Raw genomic sequence first — 23,762 nt, forward strand, 5'->3', positions numbered from 1 at the left:
CTCGGGGTATTTTCTCCCTCTCTTTGAGTGATTTCGTGAGGTCTCAGGTAGATCAGCTGCATTTCTGTGCATGCAGGGAGCTGCCTGAGTCAGACCCTTGGTCCACCTAGCTCAGTCTTGCCTACTCTGACTGGCAGTGTCTTTGCAGGGTTCCAGACAGAGACCCCCAGCATCTCCACATAGGGCTGGGAAAGCCCCTCTCTGAGAGAGGGGTCTTTCCCAGCCCTACCTGGAGATGCCTGGGATTGAACCCAGGACCTTGGAGCGCAACGCAGGGCCTCTGCCACTGAGCACAGCCTTCCCTTCTGCCTCCTTAGTGCAAAACATGGAGCTGGATTTCCAAGGCTCTGGGACTGGAAGCAAGAAAGCAGCTGGAGGCAGAAATGGAGAAAACCTATAGTGGATGTTTGGAACAGAACCAGCAGGACATCCAAAGGGTAATCATTAAAGACTCAAGATGGAGGCTCCGTGGGCTGAAGTCATAGTTGTATGCCAGGGAGATAAATAACGGATAGGTCAGCAATCATATCCGTCTGTAATTTCAGGTATGTAAGCCCTGCTGCCTCTTGCTGGTGAGTCCAGAGAGCACCTTACAAAAAGTTGTAAGTGAGGCCCGTGGGAGAGTCTCACTAACACTTCTTGCACGTGGCTGCAACCTCCGAACCCTCCAAGCATGCCACAACGGCAGATGCCTGTGGAACCCCTGTTTGTACAAGGGAGAGGAATCAAGTCTGAATCTAGACACTTTGCAGGTCTAACCTGGGTACCTTCCACACCACCAGAGTACCTGCATGCCGTGGAGACATGGCTTCCCCGCAAACTCCTGGACGCAGAAGTCAATCAGCCATCCCACACTGCACTTAGTATCGTGCTACCTGATCCAGCAATGCGGAAGGTCCTTCTAGAGCGTTTACTCATCAGTCAGTACTTTGCTAGCTGAGCAAAGAGGCGCCTTTCAAAGCAGCGGTTCTCTTGATATTAAGCAAGGGGAGAGCAGCTGGCCCTCTCCATCCCCAGCACAGCATCCCTCCAGTGGCTGTTACTGGGGTCTACCTTATTGCCTTCTAGATTGTCAGCCCTTTGGGGGCAGGGGACTGTCTCGCTTGTTTTTTCTACGTAACCCGCTTTGAGAACTTTGGTTGAAAAGCGGTATATAAATATTTGTCGCCGTCGTCGTCATAGTTCCCTTCAGCAGGGACAGTTCGGAGCATCTGCCTGTGGGTTCTCCCTCTTTTATGCAGCTGGGCACAATGCCAGACAAAGGGCCCCTTAATCCATCCTGTAATGCTCCCCAAGGGAACAACATGGCTTGGGTTGAAATATAATGCATCTGAGAATGATGGGAGTTGTAGTCCAAGGACATCTGGGGACCAAGACTGAGAGTCCCTCCTTTTCCAAGAGAAAAATAATTCAAGGAAACGAGTAATTACTACCCTCCATGGGAAACAGAAACGGAGTAATTAAGGGGCAATTTTCAATCCCTTTTTGTGCTTCCTGAACCAACCACTTTGGGAAGGGTTTGAGAGGTATAAATAAACCCCGGAAGTGGATTGCTGGAGCTACCAACCCACCCACCCACCACTGCTGCATGCATGCACAGCAGTGTTCTTTGCAGAGACGAGGCAGGGAGAGTAGTAGAAATGTCTCTTTTTATTTCCAGAGTGCAGGACCAGGGGGCAGGGAGGAGTTTGGCCCTTCGCACCAGGTTCACGACACAGGGCTTTATTATTGCTGAGAAGGGCCATTTTCTCATGCAGGGAGCTGAGCCGAGGGCCAAAGGCAGAGATAGTTCCGGCAATTATTGCTTTCTGTGCTGGTAGAAGGGAAAGGCAGGAGGGTGGAGAGGAGGGCAGCCCCCCCCCCGCGTCTTCCTGCAGTTGTCAAACCTCAAACCTTTACTTCCTTGCAAATGTGAAACTTGGGGGAAGTTGTCCCTCTAAAGCCCAGTTCAGACATTATGCTGTACAAGTGTACAGATGTCTGTTCACTTGTACACATTTTTGTGTGAATGACTGACTGTGCCTGTGTTTATGTTCAAAGTGAACCTGGGTGCAGGCCCTCCAAATGTGAGATACGGAGAGGAAGTGTACTTCTCTTCCTGCGTTCTGCATAACATGTGAATGACTGCACCTGTGCACAGATCTGCACCTGTGTACCCCGCACACGCACATGAGTTTTGGACATAACATGTGGATGGGCCTATGATGTCCACATTTTGAAGTGTTGGAAGCCTGTAGTTTAAACAGCAGTGCAGAGTGCTGTCGATTTCATACCCGGATCAGGAATTTGGCAGGGCGGGGAGCTTGGGGTCCCAGATGCTGTTGGGGATGATGGGAGTTGTAGTCCAAACCATCTGTGGCTCCAAGCAACTTGGGAGCCCTTGCTGCCTGGAAGTGTTGAGATATTGCAGTTTTTCACCTGGCAACCTCTAGAGAAGATCATGGGAGAATGGAGAGGAAGGTGGGAAGCAGAAGAGCGGCTGAGGAAAAACTGGGTGGGAGGGCTCAAGGTTTGGGAAGAGCTACGGGACAACACACAGGTGTGTGTGTGAGTGAAGGGGGGAGCTACTATCCAAGGGGCGGGGAGAGGCACTGGCCAGAGCTTCGCCTCTTCCCAGTTCTTAGGCTGAGGCACAGGGAGTCCAGTGGGAGGGGGAAACACAGTTATGTACAGCAGAGTCTTCAAATACAAAGTCCTCGAAAATGGGAGGGAGGAAGAAGTTTGATTTTGGACCCACGACCTTTTGCACCAACCAGAGACCTCCAGTGGTTTCTTTATTCTGGTGCATACATACACACACACACACACACACACGGGTCGAGGGTTAAGGCCTGGGATAGCAAATCACTTCCAGTGAAATTATCCAGAGGTGAAATGGTTGAGCTGCATACTTATGCCTGTGTCTGCAGGGTGGGACGTATACTGCATGGGTTGGGGGTGGGAGCCGAGGTGGGTGATGGGTGTCATGTTCCTTAGTGGGAGGATAAAACCCTGGCGACATGAGATAGTTTCAGAAAGGACTGAAATTTCGCTGACAGTAAAAATTTGACAAATACAATCTGTTCAAAATAGTCGGATTTGGATTAAAACTGTTAAGTTTAACATTTGTGGGTTTTATTGCTGAATTTAAGGCTAGCGGAGGTTGCTTTAAGCCGCCACACCTGCATTTTGGTGGGGTCCTGGGCCCGAAAGGTTGCCTTCCAAATCACAACCCTTGCCTGAAGATTGCGGCTTTGGCACTGCAGTCTTGCTGGCGTACTTTAAACTCCCCAGAGATCACAACAGGGACTGGCTGTTTCCCTGGCAAAAATTCAAGAGGTGTCGCCGAAATGCACAGCTTCACATGCCATCACGGAAAACTGGACCTTGCAACGTTTTGAACGTTGACCCGTCCCTGCTGATTAGCAGGGTCTGCAGTTTCGCTGGCCCGTGAAGAGGCTTGCATTGAGACCCACCGTGCCGAGTCTGAATCCTGAATTAAAGACCTTTGGCTCTCATTTAGGGAAGGAGAGGAAAGGTGGCGTGTGTGTGCCTGTGCGTGTGCATTAGTGCATGTTGCAGAGAAGGGCTGACCCTGTGCACATAAAAACCCACCACAGCACACTGGAAAACCCCCAGTTAAGGGGGACCCACACATTTGCTGCCCTCTGTTGGCTGGGCTGAGCAATACTCCGCTATAGGCATGGTCCTGGCAGCGTGCCTGCCTGCCTGCCCACCAGAGGCTGCACCCTGCAAAAATGCCCTGGCACCCCTGCTGAATTCTTAGCAGAGACTTCAGAGAATTCCTGAGCTCACGTGAACCCTGTGACCACCGGTGGAAAGGAAATGGTGGGGCATCTGCCTCATTTGGGACTCCAGGGAGCAGGGGCCGCTGTTGCCCTGATGGGGCAGTTTTGGTGCCCTGGCACCACCCCCCCCCCCCCGCAGGGAGATGTAGGTAGTAACTGCCCATACAGCTGGCTCACTGAAGGGCTGGCCAGCTGGGATGTCCGTCGGGAGCGCTGCTCCGGCCTCTTCCCCTCTCCTCGGGCCACACAGAGACAAGGATCCCCCTTTCAAGCATGGCTTTGATCAGGGCCAGGGGAGTGGGAGCCCACAGGCGGACGTGGTGCTCGGCCTCGGCTCCCTGCTGTGAGCGCTGGGACCCAGCAGCACCTTCGGGAAAGGGGCTGGAGGCTCGTGGGAACCAGAGGCTGCAAACTGGGCGGTGGGGGTGTGTGGAAGTGAGGCGTGTGCACGCGAGCGGAGGGGGGCAGGCTGGGGGGCCCCAGCAGGACTCCTGGGTTCTCGGGAGCAACTACCAGGATGGGGGGGTTCTCTGGCTTAGGAGGGGGAGGGGCTTGGATAGGTTTGCAGCCGGGAGACGGGACTGGTGGAGTGGGGGCGGCGGGGGCGGGGGGCGCACAAGGGATTTGGAAAGCAGGGGAAATATATCTATGTGTGAAGGGAGCGAGGAGGCAGGGCCTCCGGCGACTGGTTTTGGAAGACATATACAAGGCAATACGAGATTAACATCAAGACCCCTCTTCCCATTTCCCTCCCTCCAGACCTGCCCACAGAGGGCCCCCCCCACTCCAGAAGCATCCACACATACTGCTCCCCTAGAGTCCGATTTCCAGCTGGCTGCCTCCGCCCCCCCCGCTTTTCATGTACTGCCTGCGGAAATCTGGTGAAGGTGGGTGTAAGCAAACTGGGCTCCTGGGATGCAGGCGGGGGGGGGGGGGCGGGAGGAGCCAAATGGTGCGGGGGCGGGGCGGGGCAGGGAGGGGAGGGTGCTGAGTTTTATGGCATGCACCTTCCCCTGAGTTATTGGCTATTCGTTCCCCAGCGGTCCAAATGCCCAAGAAATGTCCCTGTGGCAGTTTGTGAACAATAACATAGTATAAGGCCCCCCCACCCGCCCACCCCACACCAGTACCACAGTGTTGCCACTCAGTGGCTAAATATAAATATTGCATTTTCAGTTGTTGTTTTCTTCCACAGAAGCTGGAACACATTGACATTCGCGTCCTCTTCCCATGGATGCAATGTTCCCATCTGGTGGCCAAAAGGGGTGTTGCACCATTTAGGGGCAACGTTCTCTCTTCATTGGCTCTTGCTAGCCGTATACAGCAGTGCAGTCTCTTATCTTCTTGCTGAAAAAGGTGGACTCGGGCAGGCAACACTTAATCCTTTGTACGATGAGTGTCCTGAATTGCCATTGCAACTTGGGGTTGGTCAGTGTTTCCTTCTTCGGCAACGAAGACATCCCGTGAATGACGGTAGGGATTCCACTTTTTAAAATTTGCTTCCCCAGAACAATGTTCCTGGATTATCATTATTATTAAGAAAGTCATCCCCTCCCTTGGGGTTGCAAAATTACCCAGAGGAGAGCAGCGTAAGCTGGTTATAGCAGTATCAGATCCATTGTTTCTTTCCCCCACAAGGTATCCCACATCATTAACTGCTGACCTTATTCACCAACCCTAAAAGGTCAGCCATGGAATCACTATATATTTTGCAATGGTTCCAAATAGGACAATGTCACCACCCAGTGGTTGAAAAGAGTATAGCATATTTTTAAAAATTAGTTATGAAATGGAAGATCTTTTTTCCCTGTAGTAGGTGGCAGAACATCACTTCCCGCTGGCTGTTAAAAGAATATTAACACACTTTTTCCTCTTCTCACCCAACTTCTCCCTGATGTTGTTTAAAAAGTCATGTCATCAGTGCAGGAGAAGCAAAGCACCGTTGTTGCGCCACTTTGCCTGGAAGACGGAATAGATTGATCTTTTATGTTAACAATATCCCTGACAGACGCAACAACTTCTGCCACATGGGGGCTAAAAAGCCCACAGTAGATTTGTTGCAGTTTTTGAAAGATGGGTGTCTGCCCAACGCAGCATCGCAATGTCGCCCCCCCAGTGGCTGGGTGCTGTATTGCACCTCTGGCTTGAAATGGAAGACTCAGTGTACATAGAATTTCTCCTCGGCCAAGATGTGGCCAAGTTCATGGCCTATGTGTCTTCTCTCTTCTGGTCATCTTTTATTGGTTTTAAAAGTTCTGGAGGCTGAAGACGAGAGAGAGATGGGGGTGGGTGGGTGGGGGGGATATATCCTGAGGGCGGGGGGAAGGAAGAATAGTGAACGTGTGTTGAGGAAGGTCATCTGGAGAGTGGCCGGTGAGGGTGACGTACGTGCAGACGGGACACGCACAGGGGAGGTAGGGGGTGGAGGAGAATAGACACACCCCTCCATCCTCAGGGCTACGTTGCTTCAGCCTTGGATATCTCTTTGATGGGGGGCGCAGGGCTGTTGCCTTCTTCTGCTTTCTTAGTCAGGGCTGGTTCGACAACGTTGTGTAGAGAAGGCTCCCGATACAAGGCCACTGGAGGGAGGGGAGAAGGACAGAGGGGGAGAGAAGCAGGAATGGAAATATTACAGTCACAGGGGAGCCAGTCCAGTTCCATAGCCTAGCCCCACTCCCTGCCCATCCCAGCCCATGGTCACAATCCGCTGGGATGGCCTCCAGGATCAACCCATTGAAATGAATAGGTGCTGCTCAAGAGCACAGGCACAGCCGTTCACGACAGAGACGTTTGGCACAAGCAAACACAGTCAGCAAAACCCGTGATTGTGCAAGCGTCTACATGCCCAAGGACTGCCACGAGAGAAGAAGACTGCCTGCGTGACAGGGTTTGTATGCAGCAGGACAGGATGGCACAACCAGTTGCTCGCATAAGAAGGGCTGTGCAAGAGACTGCCTGCATAAGGGCAGCTGTGCAAGAGATCACTTGCAAGGGAGGAATTGTACTTAGCAGTCACCCAAGGAACTACCTATGGGATGTAATTCCATCCTACATGTGAAGCCCATGTAAAGACCATGGGGTTTTTCTCTCACCTTCCAATAATTTCGGGAGGAAGTGAGCTGCAGCTTTGGTCTTCTTGACACGGTTTCCCTTCATCACCTGCCCGTCTTTGTTGATGCCCAAATACCACGACCGTCCAGACTCCCGCTGCCGGTACAGGGTGGAGGAATACATCACGTAATAGTTCTCAAAGACACACTCCTTGAAACGGCACTCAGTGGTGAAGTGAGTCTGTGGGAGGGGAGACAGCAGGATTAGCCCCAAGTTGGCTGCCACGGATCAGTAAAAACCGGAAGAGTGCAACGCTCTCCGATATCCAACGACAATGCTCGGCATCCCACCCAGAGTTCTTTGCTCCTGTTGCAAACCATTCCGTTGTGGCTGCCAGCTCAAACTACTTGAAGGAACACTGCACTGTGTGTCTAGCAGGGAGACAAGATTCTGTATTTACCTGAATCCAAGACTAGGTCTCGTCTCCCCCCCCACACACCAATTTTTTGATATTAGAAATTAGAAAGTCATCTTAAGTTCCGAGTCATAAGAACATACGATCCTGTTCCTTTTGAATAAATGTGGGTATAACTTGTATTTCATCTCTACTTTTTAAGGGAGTCCTTAATTCACCTTCAATTAGGGTAAATACAGTAATCAGAGGCAGGAGGAGTCAATATGGCCAGAAGAGGAGATAAACCTTTGAAAGGACTCTGTCCTTTCTCCCTTGCTGCCCTGATGCCTGGATCACTCAGGAGGCATAATTAATCTATGGAACTCTCTGCCATGGGAAGTGGTGATGGCTACTAGCTTATAGGGGCTAGGCAAATTCATGGAGGAGAGGTCTATCCATGGCTACTAGTCTTGTGGCTGTGGGCCACCTCCAGCCTCAGAGGCAGGATGCCTCTCAATCCCAGTTGCAGGGGAGCAACCGCAGGAGAGGGAGCCTGCCCTCCCCTCTTGCCTGGGGGCTCCCCAGAGGCATCTGATGGGCCACTGTGGGAAACAGGAGGCTGGACTAGATGGGCTTCCTTGAGGGGCCCGATCCAGCAGGCCTCTTCTTGTGTTATTTTGTTCTTCTGTGGAGACAGCTCTCTCTTCCCTCCAGCCCAGAGAAACACCCCACTTTTCTGCAACGCCCCTGCTGAACTCCCTGCCCCCCACCCCGCCCACCTCTTCACCGCCAACTGCCCCAAAATCTGAGCCTGCTTCCCCTCAGTGCCCTTTGCCCACATGAGAAGCAGCCACGTGTCCAACGCCTGTGACAAAGGAGCTGGGAATCCCCCGCCCAGGGAAGGAGACCCATCCGAGCATGATTGGAGTCCAGGCAAAAACCACTCGGTCTGAGCGCTGCGTTTTATCGTGCTGCTTCCCTGCTCGTTTTTATTCTGGAGGGCTGCTGTTTCAATTGCTGTTTTATTGTTTTTGTGATACTTTAGGGCCCTATTCAGCTGTAAGATGCAGGAGACAGGTATCTGATAAACAAACAAACAAACAAACATTAAACTTTTCTTATTCTTCCTCCAAGCCTCCTAATGGTGCAGCGGGGAAGTAACTTGCTTAGGTTGCCAGTTCAAATCCCCACTGGTATGTTCGCCAGACTATGGGAAACACCTCTATCAGGCAGCAGCGATAGAGGAAGGTGTTGAAAGGCATCATCTCATCCTGCGAGGCAAGGGCAAACCCCTCCTGTATTCTACCAAAGACAACCACAGGGCTCTGTGGGCGCCAGGAGTCGACTCAGACTCGATGGCACAACTTTTTTCTTTATTCTTCCTCCCTCGTCGCCACTGTTCTTTCCACACTGACAGACTAAAAGTGTAAGCAACTTGCGGCAGGGCTCTCTGTCCATGTTTCAAAGCAGGGTTGCACAACTTCAGCCCTCCAGTTGTTTCTGGACTACAACTCCCATCATCCTCAGCCACAGTGGCCAATAGCCAGGAATTATGGGAGCTTGGATTCAACATCTGCAGGAAGGGCCAAAGTTGTTCAGCCCTGTTATAAAGCACGATATATATTAATGGTGCCGTCTGAATTAGTCATAATGACAGCTGCAACATTCAACCCAACTATTAAAAACAACTTTTGGTGGATTTAAAAGATACCACTAATTAAGCAACCATCAGATTTTTAAAAGAGAGATTATTTTTAATATTATTGTTTAGGAGATTTATAAACCATTCTTCAACAAACAAAACAATCTAAAAGTAGATTAGAAAAGAAATTTTTAAAAGGTTTCATGTTCCCGAGGGCTCACAATCTAAAGGACAGTTAACACACGGACTTATCTGCAGATGGCAGGCATCTTCTCAAAAGAAGCACCCTGCCTTTTGTTTCTCGTCTCTTCTGAGATGGTGCCAGCTACAACCACGCACTCTCCAAAAACAAAGTCCTCCTAGTGCTTCAGAACTATTGTTTTTACCCATCTGCACATTTAACTGATTCGTTAATAGACTAAAGCTCTTGCAGTTAATTGACAGTTTAATCTAGTAGTGACATCCTAGTCATAGTGGCTGACAAGGGTGCAGTGAGAGAGCAGCCTAAAATTAAACTTTCCCAACTAACGATAGCAGTGCAGCAAGGAAATAGGAATATTTGACGTCCTCTCCTTCCCCAAGAAGCCCTCTCTGCCACCTGAAAGTATGTCTCTGAGGGCTGGACAGCCCTCGGGGACATATTTTTGAGTGGCACTGAGGACAAGTCCCCTCCCTGGCAGCATCTCCAGGATAGGGCTGAGAGAGACTCCTGCCTGCAACCTTGGAGAGGCCACTGACAGTCTGGGTGGAAAATACGGAGCTAGATGGACCAGTGGTCTGACTCAGTATATGGCAGCTGCCTATGTCCCTATGACTTTTTGGGGAAGGAGTGGACATCAAATATTCCTGTTTCCTTGCTACACCAGTGCAGTTAAATGGGAAAGTTAGTTTAGGCTGCTCTCTCACTGATCGTGGCATCCTCACTCTGTATGTCAGCCAAAATAAATAAATTTATATATCTCCTCCGTCCAAAGACCCCAGGGCAGTTACTATTATTACGGCTGCTGCTATTAAAGGTAGTGTGGAAGAACAGAACAGGGAGTGGAGAAGCCAAGGGGAGATGAGAGAGAAGATAATTAGAGGCACAGATGAGCGAAGGAGAGGCAACTCAATCTTTGACATGTTTCTCTGCTAAGTGATTAATCTGATTTATCCCAGACCCATCTTTCTCTTTCAATATGTCAGGATCCCAAACTTGGGTCCCCAGATGCTGTTGGATTACAACTTCCTCAGGCATTGCAGCTGAGGATGATGGGAGTTGTAGTCTAATAGCATCTAGGTCCCCAGAATTGGGAACCCCTGGTGTGTGTAAAAGACAAATGCCAAACTAGAAACCCCGGGCTGTATTTACAGCATGGGAGCATTGAGTCAAGGTCAAAGTGACTGGCAAGGCAGACAAAAGCAAGGGTTTCTTTACACAGCATTATCTTATGGGACTCCCTGCCACAAGATGATGTGGTGATAGCTCAGAAGTATTTAAAAGGGGATTGCATTAAATTTGCAAGGAGAAAAAGACTAGAAGTAGCTGTTAATCATTACTCATGATGGCATGCCATTGCATATCTGTGGTGCAGGACAAGCAATATGGGGCAGGGGGTGTTTCATTCCTGCCCTATATGTTGGCTTCATGGAGGCATCTGGCTGGCCACTGTGGGAAACAGATCCTGGACTAGATGGACCCACTTTGATCTGATACAGCCCAAGCTCTTTTTAGCTCAGGGGTTCTCAGACCTGTCCCCAGATGTGGTTGGACTACAGCTCCCATCACCCCCATCCCCTTTGCCCATGCTGTAGCAAAGGGGATGATGGGAGATGTAGTCCAACCACATCCAGGGACCTAAGGTTGAGAACCTGTCTTAGGTTCCTATTGGGTGTCATATCAGCTGTCTGCCACAAGATGGCACTGCCCAATACCATATTAACTGGTAGCCCAGGATGAGCTCACCCCAAAACTTGGGGGTTTGTCCAGGATAACTGGGTTCACATCCCAGAATCGTGAAGAGTCAGGAGCCAAGGGAGCCATCATATTAATGAGAGCAAAATGTCCCTCTGCAACCTCCACCCCTCAAATAGGCATGCCATCCTGTCTGCCAAATTTCTTTTAAAAATGTTTAATTGGCATTTAAGAAAGAAGTCTCTTAAATACTGCCAGCAGATACTGCATTGGAGAAAAGTTCCCTCCTGAAAGATTTTTGCTGGGATCAGAAAAGGGGGGCAGCTGCTGTGTCCTGCCCCCCCCCGCCCCACATTTAGAGGCCTGCCCTTCTTCATTTGGCCCAGGGCTCATCAGGTCTGGAGCCTGTTTTCAGCCCTGGAAAGCAGCAAGTGGTGACACTGAGTGCCTCTAAGCATGTGCAGAGTGCCTCTCCATGAGAGCACACATACAGAGCTGAGACTCGGGCTTATGTGGGAGAGAAGTTGTAGTGACAATATAATTGGCTTAGCCCCATCACTTCTCACTTAGGCACAGGGGTACAGATCCACCCCAAGCATTTGAGGAGGTCCCCCCCCTCATTTTACTGAACTCCTCCCCCACCACAAAGTATCTTTCTCCTCCTCCCCCAAAACTTTAGGACAGAGCATGTTCCTCAAACATTCCACCCGCTTTGGAATGCCAGAAACATTATCCCTCACCAAGCTCAGAAATGAATTTTGGAGGCTCATTAAAACCCTCTCCATGGAGAAGCCAACGTCCCAAGCCCTTGAATTCTTCTCCAACTCAGATGAACATCCCAGCAGAGAAGAGCAGCTGGCTTCCCCCCCCCCCATTTAATGCAGTGGAACCTGGGGGCTTCAACCCTTTGAACAGGGGCCGCATCCAGACATGGGTGGAGCAAAAGCCAAGCAAGGAAGTAAAAGCGGGGTGCAACTGCCTTCCTCTCCCAAGGTCTGAATGCAGGATTATGGAGTAGCTCAGCACCATTTCATCCAACTGGGACTCTTTTGAAGGGCGGCACCCCGAAAAACGGGGGGGAGGGAGGGAAAGGCAACCCCCCCCAGGAGGGACCCTCAGGGTCAGAGGGACTGTCTTTCCTCCTATTTCCCAGGGGACACCCCTTTCCGAAACAGCCCTTGCTTGTCCCCCCTCCCTCCTCCCCTGCCCTCCCTCCCTTCCACCTGTCTCTCCTCCACCTCCCCCCCCCCACGCACACACTCTCTCTCTCACACATGGCCGTCATCTTCCACTCGCCTCATTGCTCCTGACAGCCACCATCTTCCCAGGGAAAACTCCTTCGCCATCAGCTGCCTCCCCCTTCCCCTGCTGGATTGGGGTCACCTCGCTGTGCAGCTGATAAATGATTAATCTCTCTCTCACACACAGACAGACAGAGGTCTCTCCCCCCGTCCCCGTCCCCCCACCCCAGTGCCTTCTCCCTCCCCCAACAGCCGAGCCTCCCCCTCCTGCAAGGGGCAGCAGGACCTAAGAGGCCACCCTGCCAGCCAGCTGGTGCCGGGAAGTGGCCCCGGAGAGGCAGCCCCTGGCATGGGGCCCGCTTGCCGCCGGCGGGTTCTTCCCAGGGCAAAGGCGGGGTCGGGCTGCTTTAGCATCTGCCGGACCCAAAAGGCCATCCAGGGAGAGGGCAGAGTGGCCACCACTGGCCGCGTGCCAGCATGAAGAAGCATGTTGTTGTTGCTGGGCTGGGGTTGGGGTGGCGGCAGCTGAGTTCGAGCTGGGGCTGAGCCCCAGGACCTGTTTCCGGGAGCAGGCTTCTGTCCTGGACAGGGGGCCTCACATGTCTCTCCTGGACGCTGCAGTGTTTCTTTCCTGAGCTCTGCCCTGGAAAAATCTCTGCCCCTCTTTTGTCCCAGTTTGCTGTTTTCTGGCATGCCCCATTAATATCTGGCTAGGTTGCTAGGCTTGGCTTGCTGCAGGGGTCAGGGGTCAGCTCCCTCCGCAGGGGCTCAGGGAGCTAAATCTCAGAGTGAGGGAGGAGGGATGCTGCTTCTCTTGAGCACACATGTATGCACGCAGAAGCGCACGAGTACTCGGGTCCCATGTGTTCTGCAGCTTGCTCTATCCACTCCCTGCCGCGACCAGCTCTGTTAGGGACTGTTGGTAAGAGATTGCAGCAGGCTGACCACGTGTTTCTCGTATATCTTTGAACCAGGCGTTCGGCTGTTGTTGGACTACAACTCCCATCATCTCCAGCTTCAACGGCCAAAGGCCACTGGGGCTTGGGAAAATGGGAGTTGTAGTCCAGCAACATCTGGAGACCCATGGCTGAGAAAGCCCCTGCCCAAAGAACACCCTCCTGGCTTTTAAACTGGTGCAAAGCTGACGAGGGCAGGCAAAACGAATGCAGGATACGGCCCACGGAGGGCAGTATTCAGCAACATGCAATGGGGCAGCGGGTCTTGTGAACAGTGTGGGGAGAGCGGCATTTAAAGCATGTTGCTGTTTGCATAGGTGGAATATGAAATGTGACGATAGTCTGAGCGAGTGGCCCTCCAGCGCCCTCCAGAGGAGCCTGAACTCACTCCCAGGCATCGAACGGATCTTATCAGAGAGGCGTTGGGCCTCCGGTCTGCCGGGGGGGGGGGGGCATGCCTTCTGAGCCCCCTAAGCCCCAGCAGCTGGGGATTGTGGCTCTGCCCTCCGCCCTAGTGAAAGTTCCTGTTGCTTCTGCATTGGGCACAGCACCCAGCAAAAGCGGCTCATAGGGCTGGCAGCAAAGAGCAACCCGCAGATAAAGCCGCCTGGGGGAAAAGCCGCCTGGGGGAAAAGGGTTAGCAGGCAGAGGCAGATGGCCCACTAGACGGATGGGTGCTGGAAGGTGCTGAGCTCTCTCCTTCTGGATCGGGGTCAGGGAATTAGCTCTTGAAAGGCGTTGTTAAAGAGGGCAGATTCTAATTGCAGCTCAGAAGGGGAGAGCGGGCGGGGGGGGGGAGGGAGGGAGAGAGAGAGAGAAAGAGAAAGAGAAAGAGAAAGAGAAAGAGAGAGCATGCAAAAGAAGAGCCGGGCTGGTCTGGATTAGGCCCAGGGTCTCATAAGTGCTCCTCACAGTGGCCCACCAGATGCCTTGGGAGGCCCACAAGCAGGAGGTGAAGGCAGGCCCTCTCTCCTGCTGCTGCTGCTCCTTGGCAACTGGGATTACTCGACATCCGGCCATCAGGACTAGTAGCCACGGATAGATGTGGCGTCCATGAATTGATCTAAGCCCCTCTCAGGGCCACCCCAGCTGGCAGCCATCACCACATCCCGTGGCACAGAATTCCAGGGATTAATTATACACGACGTGGAGAAGTCCTTCCTTTCCCAGCCTTCAGTTTCATGGGATGACCCCTGGTTCTGGAGTCATGTGAGAGGTAATATAATGTCTATATACTGCCCCAAACTCACGTCTCTGGGCAGTTCACAATCAAGCAATACAGGTTAAAGCAAAATCAAAACATGAAAACAATTTAAAATTTAAAAACAAAGGTATTTTTTTCTTTGTAAACCACTTTGAGAAATGTTTTGTCGAAAAGCAGCATATAAGCAACCGTAGCAGCAAATAAAAGTTCCTCTAATGGCTTCCACTATACAGTTGGCTTTGTCTCTTCAGACGGGTGACCATCTCCTGCCCATTGAGGGACTGCACGCCAGGCAGAAGTCCCACCGGGGTCCCTTTCTCCAGCCTGGGCAAGGAATTCCGCCACCGCGGCTGAGTCTCTGCCCGGCCTGCGGGTGACAAAAGCACAGGCCGCCTGCCGGGGGGGGGGGATGTGGCGGCACCCGTCTCCTTCGGCCGCCTGCTGTCCCGGCAAGTGCCCACCCAGGGGAAAAGGGACAGGCAGGGATACTCACGGAGGTATAGAGATAGCCCTCAGCATTCATGGCCACGTACTGCCCTGATTTGGTGCTCTGGATGGCGACCACTCGGAGCCCGACTGGAATCAGGTTGAAGAGGGCTGTCAGTGGGGAGAAAGAGAGAGGGGGGGGGACAGTGCATTACTGACCCACACACAGTCCCGATAAGCTAAGAAGGGCTCCCCAGAGAGCCACAGGAGCGTCGGAGGGCCTGGAAGAGGGCTGGCGACTGACAAATCTGATCCCTCATTGCCAAGTGGGATCTATAATCGAACAAGAGGGAAGGTGGGAGCCAGGATTCCTGAGGCATGCCCTCTCTACTGCCCTTGCTTCCTTTCAGAGGTAAACTGCCTCTGAAATGGAGTCTCCATTTAGCTAGCCGCCACTACTATGACCTCCTCCCCCCCCACGCCCCACTCAGAATTTGTTAAATCAGCTTCTAAGGCCATGGAAGCCTGTGGCCATCCCCACATCTTGTGGCAATGAGTTCCGCAAGCCAATTATGTGTTCTGTTAAACAGGAGTGCATTTTTTCCTGCTCTGGGTCCCTGGGGTTCTCTGACAAGGGGTCTGGTGGCTCAGGGTGGGGGGAGGAGGGGGAGGACGGTGGGGGGGCAGGATCCTTGGGCCCTTCTGGAAGGACGGTCTGCCTCAGGGCTCTGTAGGAGGGAAGTGGGGGGGGGCTTGAGGAGGTGAGCAGGGGGAGTCCCCCAGGCAGGATTTCTCCATCCCCTTGAGACAAACCTGCTTCCAGGTGCTACATCTTTGCCAGCCTGTTCCCAGGGGGCCGGCGAGGTTTTAAACGCTCGCTTATGGCTCGCTTATGGCCCGCCAGTGTGCAGCCGCTCCAAGGGGAAGTGTGCAGCCGTCCTCCTGATTTGTAGTGGGGTGTGTGTGTGTGTGTGTGTGTGTGTGTCTGGAATTGGGCCTGGCTTGCCGGCTCAGGACGGGACGCCAGTGAGGGCAGGTGGGGGGGGTCCCTCCATCACACAGCCCGCCCTCCGTCCCGCTCCCCTGGCTGGCTGGGCGGCTGAGACTCCATTATACAGAGACAGAGCCTCTGCCAGGGAGGGAGGGAGGGGTGCAGAGAGCCAGCGAGTGAGAGAGAGAGAGAGAGCGAGAGCACAGATGGCGCGGCATGCCAGGGAGCGGGCAAGGGCACGGGCGGAAGTGGCTGCAGGGGGGGGGAGGCTGGCCTCCATTCCGGCAAGAGGGTCCCCAAAGCACACCCCCCCACTGCAGTCACAGCCGGGATTCAGCTCAGCCTCCCTGTGTGTTTCCTGGAGGGCAAGAAGGAAGCCCTCCTTCCGAGACCCCCCAATATAGGCAGGCAAGCATTAGCCCCCCCCACCTGCCCCCCCACCCACTGCAGATCACCACAGCTAGAACTGCAGCTGCAGAAGGAGCAAGGGAAGGATGCCCCCCCCCACCCAGTGGCTTCAGGCCGGTGGGGGGGGCACTCAAGGTGGCTGAAGCAGGGCCCCCAATCTGCTGGGTCGTTCTCTCCCGGCCAGGAAGAAAAGGGGGTGGCTGAGGCCCCCTCCCCCAGACCCTCCCCAGCTGCCCTTACTGAAGCCATTGGCGTCCTCTCTGGTGCCGTCGATGCTGCCGTCCGGGTGGACTTGGAGGTAATATCCGTGCCGGCAGAAGAGTTTGGTGACGATGCCTTTCAGCTGCGGTTCTACAGGGGCCCAAAGGAACCGGCGGAGAACAGAGAGGAGAGAAGGAGTCAGGAACAGGCCGCAGCCTGGGGGCAAATGGGGGGGGCACAGTGCAAGACCCCCCTCCCTCCCCAGATCGACAGGCCTCGAGGGGGTTGCCTCTTGGAGCAAAGGTCTCCACTCCTCGACAGAGAAACACCTTTATACCAGAGCTCCCCACCCAGTTCTCCAGATTCATATGGACATTTAAAGAATAGAAATAAAACAAGACAAGCTCTGCCGGATGAGATCAAGGGGTCCCCTCCCACCCCCTTGCATCCTGTTTCCAATAGTAGCCTCTGACAGGCAAGAGTGCAAACGGTCCATTTAGGCCCCACAACATTAGAGACCGTTCAAAGGTAAACTGCTGCTGAATGTGGAGGTTCCATGCATGGGTTCTGGGGAAGGAGGAGAGCTGGGCTTGTGGTTACAGGCATGAACTGTCCCCTTTGCTGAGGGTTCGGGTGTGACCACTGCAAGATATTCCCCTCAGGGGAGGGGGACGCCCTGGGAAGAGGCTAACAGCCCAACAAAAGGGGATCCACGAGTGGAGAGAGTGCATAGTCAGGAAGGGGATTCCCTTGCTCACCATCTCCCCCCCTCCGGGGCTGCTGCTGGGGCGAGGAGTTGAGAGTTTGCAGGAGCTGCATCTCCACCACCGGGCTGAGTGAGTGCCTGGCGGCATCTCCTGGGAGGGCTGGGAGAGGTTCTTTCTCTGCCTGGGACCCTGGAGTGCTGCTGCCAGTCAGGACAAGTAAGTCAGTCCTGAGCTAGATGGACAACTAGGCTCTGACTTGGCAGAGGGCAGCTGAGCGGCCTGTACAGTGTGAGCTCTGTAGCCATCAGGACTGAGAGCCACGGGGGGGGGTCCATCCTCCGAGGATTCCTCCAGCCCCCCTTCCAGGCCACATGATCTGCAGAACGTCGGAAGAGGCCGGCTGCAGCAGGGCCAAGAAGGGCCACGTCCAGAGGGTGGTGCTGGGGCACCGCTGCTCTTCAGCCTGGCCCTTGGCATTCCGCAGGGGGTCCCAAGCTCAGCCTTGTCTGCACAGACCGGCAGCAGCAGCATCTCCCAGGTGGCAGGCAGGAGTCTCTCTCTCAGCCCCATCTGGAGATGCTGCCAGGGAGGGAACTTAGGAACATAGGAAGCTGCCCTATACGGAGTCAGACCTTTGGTTCATCTCGCTCAGTATTGTCAACCCAGACTGGCAGCATCTTCTCCCAGGTGGCAGGCAGGAGTTTCTCTCTCAGCCCCATCTGGAGATGCTGCCAGGGAGGGAACTTAGGAACATAGGAAGCTGCCCTATACGGAGTCAGACCTTTGGTTCATCTAGCTCAGTATTGTCAACCCAGACTGGCAGCATCTTCTCCCAGGTGGCAGGCAGGAGTCTCTCTCTCAGCCCCATCTGGAGATGCTGCCAGGGAGGGAACTTGCGACCTTCTGCAGGCAAACAGGCAGGGGCTCTTGCACTATGCCAGGGCTCCTCAACTTCAGCCCTCCTGCCGATGTTAGCCTACAACTCCCATAATCCTTGGCTATTGGCCACTGTGGCTGGGGATCATGGGAGATGTAGTCCACAACCAGCTGGGGGGCCTGAGTTGAGCAGGCCTGCACTAAGCCACGTTAAGGGGAATATCTTACAAGGCTCACACACCGAGTCTCCCATTCAAATGCAAACCAGGGCAGACCCTGCTCAGCAAACTGGACAATGCATGCTCGTTACCACAAAACCAGCTCTCCTCCCCACAGGACTCGCCCCACCCTCAGCTGCTGTTGGACTACAACTCCCATCATCCCTGTTAGCCATTGCGGCTGGGGGGTGATGGGAGTTGTATTCCAGCAACACCTGGGGATCCATGGTTGGGAAGCCCCGCCAGATGGGTTCGTGCAGGGGTCCATCTTGCCTCCGGTGCTCTTGAAACCGCCGGCCGAGGAACGGAAACCGAGGCCAATGGAAAAGGAATCTGGGCAGGACAGAGGTCCATGGATTGGAACTCCTGACGCTTGGTGGAGGGACAGGGGCCTGGGCCTGCCCTGGACGGAGCTCCACCCCCCTGAAAGGGCCAGGACACAGCGCCAGGGGTGCTTCTTGACAGCCTGATCCCTAGACCCCCCCCCAAGGATCCGTGGTCAGGAGCCCCCCCCCTTCCATCAGCTCTGGCTGGTGAACCAGCTGCATCCCTGCCGGCTGGAGAAACCGGATCTGGCCACAGTGACCCATGCGCTGGCAATGTCCGGACTAGACTGCTGCAGGGCCCTGTGCGCGAGGCTGCCCTTGAAGACGGGTGGCCCTGAATGCCGCAGCGGGGCTGCGAGTTGGGGTCCCACCACCTCAGCGGAAGCACAGCAGCACCCGTGGTCCCTGGACTGAGAGGGCGGAGGGCGAAACGTCATCCCACGGAAACTGTGCAGCTGCCCTCGGTGAATGTCAGCTTGTCATGCAGCTGCAAAAGGCTCAGGAGCCCGGCGGGAGGAAAGATCACCGGAAGGAGGTCCACGGGAAGGAAGCTGCTTTTATGCCGAGTCAGACCCTGGATCCGTCTCACTCAGTCTTGCCTACTCTGACTGGCAGCGTCTCTTCCAGGTTCCAGGCAAGAGTCTCTCCCAGCCCTACCTGGAGGTGCCGCCACCAGGAATTGAACCTGGGACCTTCTGCGTGCCAAGCAGAGGCTCTGCCACTGAGCTCCGGCCCCAGCCATCCCCCAAGATCCAAGAGAGGCAGGGGAGGGGGCTGCTGCCGGCCCGGGCTGGTTCCTAACAAGCTTTGCTAAGGAATGGGGGGTGGCCGGGATGAGCAGAGATGAGGAGCAGCTGCAGGCAGCAGGGCACCACCAGTCAAGGGCCCTCTGCCCAGCGTGGGCCTAGCTGTGCCTGGGCTCCCACCAGCCTCTCCTCCCCTCCTGCAGGACTCCGGGGTCTGGGCGTCCGAGGGTCCCCCGTCCCCATCCCGGCTCCTCCGCCTTCCTCGCTTGCCAGATCCGGCTCGGTTGTGCATCCTGCCTCTCCTGTGCATCTGCTGCTGCAGATGGCAACCCGGAGGAGCACCGTCACGGCTGACGGGAGCCCCCTCCCCGAGGAGCCGTGGGAGGGGCAGCCGAGGCGCCGCTTGCCTGCCACCGCCCCCCCTCCAGCCGCCCCCTTTTGCATCCGGAGCCTTGCGGGCCTCTGGACAGGGAAGGAGCCAGCCGCCAGCCAGCCTACACACAGGGTGTCCACACGGCAACACAGAGACCCACCCCAGCAGCAGCCTCTCCCCTCGCCCCCGCCCCCCCCGGTCAAACCCACCAGGTCCCATGCCGGCCTCACAGCAGGATCCCGGAATCCTGGCTCCCGCCCGGGGCCAAACCATGAAGGCCAGCGCCAGCCCAGGAAACACCGCCGGTGCAAGAAGCAGGTCTCCCGCTGCTCCCTCAAAGGCTTCTGCCATAGGAACAGAGGCAGCTGCCATCGACGGAGTCAGCCCCTTGGCCCAGCTAGCTCAGCACTGCCTGCACAGACTGGCAGCGGCTACTCCAAAGTTGCAGGCAGGGGTCCCTCTCAGCCCTGTCTTGGAGATGCTGCCAGGGTTGAGGGGGGGGGACTTGGAACCTTCTGCATGCAAGCAGGCAGGGGCTCTTCCCAGAGCAGCCCCATCCCCGAAGGGATGGAGTAGTCTCCCATTCAAATGCAAACCAGGGCAGACCCTGCTTGGCACAGTCACGCTTGCTGCCACAAGACCAGCTCTCTCCCTTGCTGCCCCCGAGGCCTGCACCTGCCTGTCAGACTTCCTCCTCAAAACGAGAGGGAAACCCCTTTGGGAAACCCCTTCGCCCCCACACCTGCTGAAACCGGCTATAGAACTGGAATCTCCACACCTCTCCCCCTCCCCGGCAACCCTTGCACCCTGATCCCCTGCCCTTCCTCGGCCATCTCTCCTGCACCAAGCTTTGTAAGCCTCTCGGGGCAGGGATCTACCCTCCTAGACTTCGTGAAGCGCCAGGCTTGCTTAGGGGCTGAATCAACCCATTCCTTCACAGCCCCTCAGCCTCCCAGGAGCCCTGGACGACCTGGGGAGGCCAGAGGTCCTCCTCCCTGCAGCCTTGCCCCCCCCTCCCTCCCCCGCCCCCCCCCGCCAAATCCAGGCAATGGTGGGCTGTGCATTGGCTGGGACTCCTCAGCAGCCGCCCTTCCGGAAACCTTCCCTCTTGGCTGCTGCTTGCTCTGGAGGAGTCTCCTCGGGATGATGGATGGCTGTTGGTGTCTAGTACGTTGCTGAGACAGCGAGAAATGCCACGGGAGAGCCGAGATGATCCGCCTCCCAGGGCTGGTGTGCTTTGCGCAACACCCCCCACCCCCCACCCCGCGCGCGCCACGAGGCACTCCTGACCTCCAGAACACCCTGAAGCTGCCGCCCTCAAGGAACACCTCCCACCCCACCCGTCCTCCGCTCTCCTCCGGACTCAACCCTTCACAGGTCTTTTTTGGAGATCCCCCAGAGGAGAGGAGAGGAGAGGGCCAAGGTTATTGCAGCAGGGAGACGGAGACAAGGAACAGAGAAACAGAGCAAGCGGCCTTCTACCGAGTCAGACCATCAGTCCATCTCGCTCAGCATTGTCTACCCAGACTGGCAGCGGCTTCTCCAAGGTTGCAGGCAGGAGTCTCTCCCAGCCCTCTCTTGGAGATGCTGCCAGGGAGGGAACTGGGAACCTTCAGCATGCAAGCAGGCAGGGGTTCTTCCCCGAGCGGGCCCCATCCCCTGAAGCGGGGAATATCTTCTGTAGTCCCCCATTCAAATGCAGACCAGGGCAGACCCTGTTTAGTAAAGGGGACAAGTCATGCTTGCTGCCACAAGACCAGCTCTTCGAGAGCTCCTGTCCTACTGTGGATCTGTTCCCATGGCACACGTGGATGCACTGGGGCTGGAAGTATTCAGGGCTCGGTTTCTTCTTTTTCTTAAACAAAAAAGGAGGTCTTGGAACTCACGTCCACTGCTTGTGAGGACTAGCGCCTTCTTTATCTAAAATGCTGAAGCAAACTTGCTTCTTCTCCCTCTTCCACAGCACAAGGACCAGGGGTTATCCCCTTAAACGGATGGCCAGGAAATGTAGGACCAGCAAAAGGAAGCACTTTTTTTTTTACACAGTGCATAATCCATCTGTGGAATTCTCTGCCGCAGGATATGGTAATGGCCGTCAGCTTGAATGGCTTTAAAAGGGGCTTAGTCAATTTCATGGAGGACAGGTCCATCCAGGGCTACTAATCCTGATGGCTATAGCCCACTTCCAGCCTCAGAGGCAAGATGCCTCCGAATACCAGTTGCAGAGGAGCAACAGCAGGAGAGAGGGCATGCCCCTTTCACCTCTTGCCTGTGGGCTGCCCACGGTGGGAAACAGGATGTTGGGGAAGACAGGCCTTGGGCTGGATCCAGCAGGGCTGCTCTTATGGATCCTAGAAACTGGACCATCAAAAACCCACCAAAAAGGACAGTCCTGGGATACTCAGTTTAATCGGAGTCAGGGCTTGCCAGTGCTGGAACTCAATCCCTCGCAAGACAAAATTCCTCCCTGGGACATAGAAAGCAATAATCAAGAAGGAAGGTGTTTCTGAGCATGTGAAGGCTGCCCTCCCCTCTCCGTACTCCCATGATAAAGAGGCCCCGCTGAGGGTCATTCCAGGGCATGACAAATTCACACAGGGGAGATCTACTAGCAAGTAGCCATGCTAGCTAAACAGAACCTCCATGTTCAGAGGCAGACTGTCTCCAAGATCCTGGGGACAGATAACAGAGGGAGGCCGTCACTTTCACACCCTGCCAGTGGGCGTCCTGGAGACATCTGGCTGGCCATGCGGGAAAGGAAACGAGATGCTTGACTAGAGGGACCTTTTTGGTCCAGTCCAGTGAGGCTGTCTCTGAAGCAACGTTGGTAACTGCTTTTTCTCTCTCTTCCTTTTCTGTGTCTGCAGCCTTGCATGGCTCAGGTGCATGTTCAATTTAACACGAGGCTCCCCCCCAGTTACTATCCCTCACAAACACCTTTGGGGGAGGACGACTAGGCCTCGCTCAGAGCAATTGCTGGCCGGCTAGGCCTTTCCTAATAAGGGGGAAAGCCCTGGGAAATTCAAGACAGTAGGACCAATCCAGAGGACTGGGTGAAACTGCACTCACAGCCACCAGCAGCAGACGAGAAAGCTTGGTTCTGTTTGTTTGTTCTGCCCCAAGAGTGCCCTGAAGAAGCAGCTGGCTGAGAAACTGCTGGGGAGAGGGGAAGGTCTGTAAGTAATAAGAGAGGACCAAGTCAGTTAGCTGCGTGGGGGAAGTGGTTTTTCTTTTCTGTATTGCTTGGAATCGGAGTTGCCAGCTTTAATGAAAACTCTCTCTCTTACACTCTGCTTCATGAAGCAAGAAGAGATTGTTGTGATTGCATAGTTTTTTCTTTTAATCTAATAAGAAATCCTTGTTGCTGAAGTATGCTACTCATCATTTGGGGTCTGCCTTAGCCACATTTCTTTGGAGGCCTAGGATTGCTCAGCCCTTTTGGGGAAGGATTTGCCACTTTATCACACACACAGCCACCTAATGGCACAGTGGGAAATGACTTGCCAAGCAAGCATGAGGTTGCCAGTTCGAATCCCCGCTGGTATGTTTCGCAGACTATGAGAAGCACCTATATCAGGCAGCAGCAATATAGGAAGACGCTGAAAGGCATCATCTCATACTGTGCGGGAGGAGGTAAGGGTCAACCCCTCCTGTATTCTACCAAAGACAACCACAGGGCTCTGTGGGCGCCAGGAGTCGACACTGACTTGAGGGCACACTTCACCTTACATGCACACACACAAACCCCTTGAACCTTATATGGAGAGTGAGTTTTCCTGCACCAAAGTAAAAATGGATGGTGGCAGCCTACCTTCTGTGAATCCTGTCCAGGCAGGGATTCAGCCCCAGAGATCTCCCCCCTCCTCCCCTGGCTCTGGTAGGGGTCATGACCCCATCACCTAAGCTGAAAAGGCAATAAGCAAAGGAGGGTTGTAAGAGGGGTTTTCAGAGCCCTTCAGTGGCAGATTACTGGGGTGCCAACTGGGCAGCCCTCCTCCTCCCCCCTGACCCCCATGCACTGCCAAAAAGTGCAAGGGCTAGTTTTGAAAGGAGGCTGCCCCCCCCACCAAAAGCTGTGGGGCAGGGCAGCGTTGTGTGCCTAGCCTCAGGCACTGCATTGCCTTGGGGTACCCCATCAGAGTCATGCAGATAGCACCCCCTCGGTGGGTACAGCAGCACCCACAGCAGATTTCGGCCCCTGGCCTCTGTGGTGCTGAAAATGAAACACCAACATGTAACCACGAGGAAAAGCGGCATGGTTGGGAAAGATACGCGGGCGGCATCGGGGCGGGGGGGGCGGGCAGGCGTAGCAGGCTAACA

At 54.6% G+C, this 23,762-nt stretch overlaps 1 protein-coding gene across 1 annotated transcript in view; it reads right to left on the reverse strand.

The window, feature by feature from the left end:
* Positions 1-6,074: 6,074 nt before the first annotated feature.
* Positions 6,075-23,762, reverse strand: part of FGF11 (fibroblast growth factor 11) — a 47,377-nt gene continuing 29,689 nt past the window's right edge. The window contains exons 4-7 of the mRNA XM_053258834.1: positions 16,236-16,346; positions 14,664-14,767; positions 6,881-7,079; positions 6,075-6,367 (exon numbers count right to left, since the gene is read on the reverse strand). Of these exons, the coding sequence (XP_053114809.1) occupies positions 6,246-6,367; positions 6,881-7,079; positions 14,664-14,767; positions 16,236-16,346 (536 nt within the window). The 3' untranslated portion in view covers positions 6,075-6,245. The remainder of the gene's footprint in view (positions 6,368-6,880; positions 7,080-14,663; positions 14,768-16,235; positions 16,347-23,762) is intronic.

The sequence above is a fragment of the Hemicordylus capensis genome, chromosome 6 (assembly GCF_027244095.1).
Source record: "Hemicordylus capensis ecotype Gifberg chromosome 6, rHemCap1.1.pri, whole genome shotgun sequence".
In the NCBI taxonomy this organism is placed as follows: Eukaryota; Metazoa; Chordata; class Lepidosauria; order Squamata; family Cordylidae; genus Hemicordylus; species Hemicordylus capensis.